Source organism: Carlito syrichta, unplaced genomic scaffold, assembly GCF_000164805.1.
Source record: "Carlito syrichta isolate Samal-C Ts95f unplaced genomic scaffold, Tarsius_syrichta-2.0.1 Scaffold315133, whole genome shotgun sequence".
Classification (NCBI taxonomy): domain Eukaryota; kingdom Metazoa; phylum Chordata; class Mammalia; order Primates; family Tarsiidae; genus Carlito; species Carlito syrichta.
This window is the reverse complement of record NW_007259229.1, coordinates 133,455-139,644: the sequence shown is the minus strand read 5'-3', so window position 1 is coordinate 139,644 and position 6,190 is coordinate 133,455. Positions and strand designations below refer to the sequence as shown.

The window sequence follows — 6,190 nt, the reverse complement described above, 5'->3', positions numbered from 1 at the left end:
GAGCTCACGGGCGCGTGCGGGTTTGGGCTCTCCGGCGAGGCTGCCACCGCTCCAGGGTGGGCTCAGGAGCCACACGGGCCCCCGATCCGCACACCTCCGGGCTGTGGTCTTGGGTTGGCACGTCACCTGCTTTGTTCCTGCGAGCCTTGGTTTCTTCCTCTGGGAAACGGGCACCGTAAGGAACCGGACTCGCCTCTCGGGGCCGTGGTGAAGCCCGACCCAGACGGCTCGCGGCGGTGGCCAGCACGGGCCTGGCGGGCGCTGCCGCTCCTCGTACCTCGGGGTCTTCTCCGACCCCGGGTGGACACCGAAGACGCGCGCGGGGCTCCGGCACCACAGGCCCAGCCCGCCCCCCGCCCGCCCCTCGGCCGCTGCTCTCTGAGCAGCGAGCGGCGTCCCGGATCCAGCCTGAAACGGGGCACCGGGTGCCCGGCGCCGGGGAGAGTGGGCGAGCGCCCTGTCCGTTTACCTCTGGTGACATCTCCCTCCCCCAGTTTCTGGTGCGGTGGGAACTGGGCGTCAGCACACGTGGGTCCCGAGTGGCGGGGCGTCGCCCCTCTGGGCCTTAGTTTCCCCGTCTGCCAACGAGACCTCACCTGTGAGGGCGGGCGAGGGGCGTCGTTATCCCGTGCCTCCCTCTCCACCTCCGCGGCCACAGAGCCGCCGTCCGGCCTTTATTGAGGAGGCTGCGACTCAGCGCCGCGCGAACAGAGTCTCGGGCTGCCCGGACACGCGGTCTCCACCGCCAACACCTTGACTTCTCGGGATCGCGTGGCACAACGCGGAGGCGCAGGCTGGGCCCCACGGAGAGCGCAGGGATTGCGTCTAGGGGCGGTGGAGGCTCCGCGGAAAGTTCCAGAGCCAGGAAGGGCTTCACACCGGGCTTGAGGTCGAGCCTCCAGGGGAGGGCGGGCTGGCGCGGACCCTCGGAACGCCCGGGCCGGGGCGGCCGCGCGGCATCCGGCGGCTCCAGGTGGCCAAAGCCGGCGCAGCTGCCGGGAGACGCCCGCGCCCTTCCCTGGGTCCAGCGCGCCTGCCCCCTCGCTCCCAGCCCTGCCGGCTGCGGGCTGGCCGCGTGGAAGATCAGTCACCGCGGGGAGGAGAAACACGGAACCGGCCACGGGACAGAGCCAGGCCGGCGCGGCCCACAAACGCCCGCACGGAGCTCTGCCCGCCACCGCCGACGCGGGAGCTCTCCGGGCCCTCAGCCCCTCCTCCTCCCGTGCCAGCTGCCCCTGGGAAGCCCCGCAACCCCAAAGCACGCAGCCTCGCCTATCGGTGCACACGGGAAGCGACGTGAATCATGAGCGAACAGTCGGAAAGATAGCTGATCTCTAAGGTTAAAAGGCAGGACGTTTCACAGTGTCAAAAGTGCTGCCGAGCAGTGGGGCCCCCATTAGGGAGGTCTCTCGAGGTCATCCCGGGTGGGACGGCCGGGTCTGGGAAGGCCGAGGGCTTCGCTCCAGGGGCCTCGGGCTGGGGTCGCAGAGGCCACAATAAATATAAATACATTTATACTCGCGTGGGCATGGCCCAGGCATCTGCTCTGGGAAGTTCCAACGGGCCACAGGACAAGGGGCCTGAAAGCCCCCTGGCTGGCTCCCGGGTAAGAGTTCGGCTCTCCCAACTCGGTCCATCGGCGGAAAGGTCAGGGTTGGCTGACTCCACTTCCTGCCTGGGCCTGTCCCTGGAGGATGGGGCTCAGGCTTCATCTGGCTCAGCCCTGTCCCAGAAGAAGCAACTCAAGGGCCTTTGGCCTGGTCTCCTTGGTACACGGAGACGTCCCCAAAGTGGCCAGCGGGCCATCTAGGGGGCCCAGCCAGGGCCAGGCTGAAGAGCCTCACCCTCAAGATGGCCAGGCCTCATGGCTCAAGCCTCGCAGGAGTGTCAGGAGCAGGGGAAGCTGGCTGGCCTGTCTACTCTCTGTCATTCTGACTCCAGAAGGCTGCGGAAGCTTCCACGGGAGGTGCGACGGGGCAGGGGGTGCCCAGGGGACCTGCTCCCCTGCCCCACCAGCACCTCTGTCAGAGGTTCCTGAGAGGCCTGTGGGCAAGTGAGGGCCTTCTCCTGGGAACGTTGCGGAGCCAGCCGTGGGGGCTGGAGCAACTGAGGCCATCGGCTCAGAGCAGAGCTATGGGCTTGTTCCCTGGTGCGCCCAGGTACTGAGAGGAGGAGGCGGTGCCCGGCGCGGCCATGCTGTCTGGGGCAGAGTACGCTGCGTAGAGGCCCGTCACCTGCAGGTCTGGGAAGGTCGGGTCACTGGCACCAGAGGCGGGAGTCAGGCCGGAGGCCCCCAGGTCACAGCCAAGGGAGGAGTCTCCGAAAGCCCCCAGCGAGTCCAGGCTGAAGCCCTCGTCCTTCATGTCCTCCCACAGGTTCCCTTCAGAGACAAGAGCATTGGGGTGAGCTAGCTGCCTGCTGGCAGACCCGAACTCAAATCCTCCATCCTAGGGAAGAGGCAGAGCATCTAAGGTCCTGTGCAGCAGAAAAGGGAGGGCCAGAGTTCCAGACCTGGCCCTCCCCTTCCCACTGGGTGACCTTGGGGAAGTCATGTCTGTTTCTGGGCCTCAGCATGAAACGGAGGTGATCTGAAAACCCACCTGCCAGGGCCGTGGCGTGGGAGCAACAAGAGTTCCTGTGAAAAGCATATCATTCTCACGGCACCACCACGGTCTACACCTGTGGGGTAAGGCAGCTTTTCCCCCTTTTTAAGCATATTTAGCTACACAACACTGCAGGGAGAGAGGCAGGGGTTCCAGTACACCCATTTCACAACTGTAACTGACTTGGCAATGAACTCGCCTGCTACCTTGCCCATTTCCCTCACTAGAAACTCCTTAGAGCAGAGGCTGTCTCTGCCCTTGTCTGGCCCTTAGCAGGTACACCCATGTTGGCAAATGGGCAAACAGTAAGCCTTCGGTGAAACCTGAAATTGCCATGTTCACTCATTCAGTCGCATCCTATTTGTTGGGGATGGCTTGGTGACAGGCAGCGAGTCGGTGTAACTGGGTATGAGGTTGGCACATGCTAGTCAAAGTAGTTGCCAATTAAGTTTGGAGTCAGGCCAGGCATGGTGGCTCATGCCTGTAATTCCAGCACTTTGGTAGGCCAGGACAGGAGAATCGTTTGAGACCAGGAGTTTGAGATCAGCCTGGGCAACATAGCAAGACCCTGTCGCTATATAAAATTTAATAAATCAGTCAGGCATGCTAGTGCATGTCTGTGGTCCCAAATACTCGGAAAGCTGAGGTGGGAGATCACTTGAGCTCAGGAGGTCGAGGCTGTAGTGAGCTATGATTGTGCCACTGCCCTCCAGCCTGGGCAACAGAGTGAGACACTGTGTAAAAAAAGAAACACACAAAAGTTTGGGCTCAGACAGGTCAGGGTTTAACTCCCAACTCTTCACTTTCTAGCTGCGTGACCTTGGGCCACTGACTTCACTTCTCCCTGCCTCAGTTTCCTCATTGGCAGAATGGGGATGTGGGACAGCAGTGACCTCCAAGGACTGTGGTGAGGTGAGATGAGATAGTGCCTACAGGATGTTCGGCCCAGTGCCTGGTATACAGCTGGAGCCCATTCACTGCTGACTGGCATTTGCTGTCATAGGCTGAGCATCCCTGATACGAAACTCCAAAACCTGAAATGCTACAAAGTGTGGGGGCAACTTCTAAGCATCTCGTTGGCACTCCAAAATTTTCAGATTTCAGATCGTTTTGGGTTTCAGGTTTCTGAGCTGGGGCTACACAGCCTGTCAGGTGGTTGCTGTGGCAATGAAACTGCTGCGGGGCAAAAGCAGACCCAAGTCTCCTCTCCTCTCCCTCCTCCCCTCCTGCCCTCTTCTCTCCCCTCCCCATCTGTTCCCGTGGCCCGTCCCAGCCTCACCCTGCAGTGCAAAGTCCATGATGCTGGGATCCAGCGCGTCCACTTCGGTGCTCATGTCGGTGCTGATGTTGATGAAGTCCACAGGAGCCCTCCCCACGGCAGGGTGGGCCAGGGGGCTGGGGCTCAGGTCTGGCAGAGCGTGCAGTGGCGGCGGGGTCTGGGCTGGCGCTGGGGAGTCTGGAGCGAGCTGTGCCTGGGGCTGGACCTGGTGGTGCAAGGGCACTGACTGGAGAGATAGGGTCGTCAGTGGCTGGGCCAGGAGCTGGGGCACCGCCAGGCAACTGTGTGCCATGGCCACAGTGGCAGTGTGAGTCAGCATGCGGTCCTCGGGCTCCCCTGGTTTGCCAGGGCGCCGGCAGCTCTCTGGCCGATCAGAGATCAGCTTGTCCAGCTCCTCTGTGGGCAAGTGGGAGACGTCACTCAGAACCCACCCTACAGCTGCCAGGCCCAGTCCAGGCCTGGGCTCCAGCCCCAGGGCTGCCACCTGCATGACCTGAGCAAGCCTCGTGGAATCCCTGAACCAGTGTCTCCTCCTCTGTGTGATGGTATCATACATTTTCCACAGGGTGGTTGTGGAGAAGTCATGAAATCACAAAATGACATGGCCAGACAATAATACTAGACGTCTCATTTGGACAGTGCCTTATAACACCATCCTGTAACTCTAGGACTTCACATGAACCTCATCACAGCCCTGCAAGAAGGACGTAAGGCAGGGATTGCAAATCCCTTGAGTCTGGGACAAAATTTGTTCACACGGGGGGTCCTAGCCATTCCCTGCTACTAAAGAGACATTGAGAAGTGTTGGCTGGGCTCGGTGGCTCACACTTGTAATCTCAGCACTTTGGGAGACTAAGGTGGGAGGATTACTTGAGCTCAGAAGTTTGAGATCAGCCTGGGCAACTTAGCGAGACTGTCTCTACCAAGAATTTAAAAATTAGCTCAGGAGGCTGAGGTGGGAGGACTGCCTGAGCCCAGAAGGTTAAGGCTGTGGTGAGCCGTGATCATGCCACCACACTCCAGCCTGGGCAACACAGAGAGTATTTAATGCACTTGAATATAAACATGTAAAGACAGAGGTTACTCTTAAATTATTTTTGGTTGTTGACTATGTCTTGTTGAATGCAATACAATGTTGAGACTAGACTGGTAGGGTCCCAGGATCTATGTGGGCTATACCCATTTTAGAAATAAGGACATAGCACTTTGGGAGGCCAAGGTGGGAGTATCACTTGAGGCCAGGAGTTTGAGACTAGCATGGGCAACACAGCGAGACCTCGTTTTTATGGCGGGGGGGGAATCTGGAAGATGACATGACTCACCCAAGATCTCACCCTGAATACGTGTCAGCACCAACCCTTGGTCTCAAGCCAGGCCCAGAGCTCTGGGCGGGGTGGGTGCCCTGTGACACCCCCCAACCAAAGGCCTGCTGGTTCCTGCTATAGCCTTCTCCCTGCTTACTGGGCCACACTCCCAGCCCCCTTTGCGCCCAGCATGATGACGCCCAACAGAGCCTGGGAAGTATTCCGGAGGCCGGGACGGCATCAGCCTCCAAAGTCAGTCCCCATTCGTGTGTCCCTCACATGGCCCGCTTCTCACCGCCCTTGAATTTTCCTCTCTTTTTTCCTATCACATATTTAAAGACACATCATCCCTTAATTTTTTTTTAAAAAAGCAGATACAGTCTTTTTTCTAATTATAAAAGTAATTCATGGCTGGGTGCAGTGGCTCATGCCTATAATCCCAGCACTTTGGGAGGCCATAGCGGGAAGATTGCTTAAGGCCAGAAGTTTGAGACCAGCCTGGGCAACACAGCAAGACCCCGTCTCTACAAAAAATTTAAAAATTAGCCAGGCGTGGTGGTACAGCCTGTAGTCCCAGTTATTTGGGAGGCTGAGGCGGAAGGATCACCTGAACTCAGGAGGTCAAGGCTGCGGTGAACTGTGATCATGCCACTGTACTCCAGCCTGAGCAACAGAGTGAGATTCCGACTAAAAATAATAATAATAATAATAATAATTCATGATCAGGGTAGAAGTTTTGGAAAATACAGAATTATGGGAAAAATATAAAAATGTACACATGGTTTCCCCATTGACAGTAAAGTTTGGTGTCTTCCCTCCCAGACACACATGCATATTTATTCTCTCCCTTTCCCCACCCTGTGCACGTGTGTGTGTGTGTGTGTGTGTGTGTGTGTGTGTTTTGGTAGGAAATGGCTATGGATATACATGCATTTTAAAAAGAGATTAAGCAGCCGGGCTCGGTGGCTCAGCCTGTAATCCCGCGCCTTTGGGAGGCTGAGGTG

The 6,190-nt window shown here is 58.3% G+C and overlaps 1 protein-coding gene across 1 annotated transcript in view; it reads right to left on the bottom strand.

The window, feature by feature from the left end:
- Positions 1–2,120: 2,120 nt before the first annotated feature.
- The window catches only part of FOXN4 (forkhead box N4), a 24,779-nt gene continuing 20,709 nt past the window's right edge, over positions 2,121–6,190 (bottom strand). The window contains exons 8-9 of the mRNA XM_008072341.1: positions 3,883–4,278; positions 2,121–2,380 (exon numbers count right to left, since the gene is read on the bottom strand). Coding sequence (XP_008070532.1) covers positions 2,121–2,380; positions 3,883–4,278 — 656 coding nt within the window. The remainder of the gene's footprint in view (positions 2,381–3,882; positions 4,279–6,190) is intronic.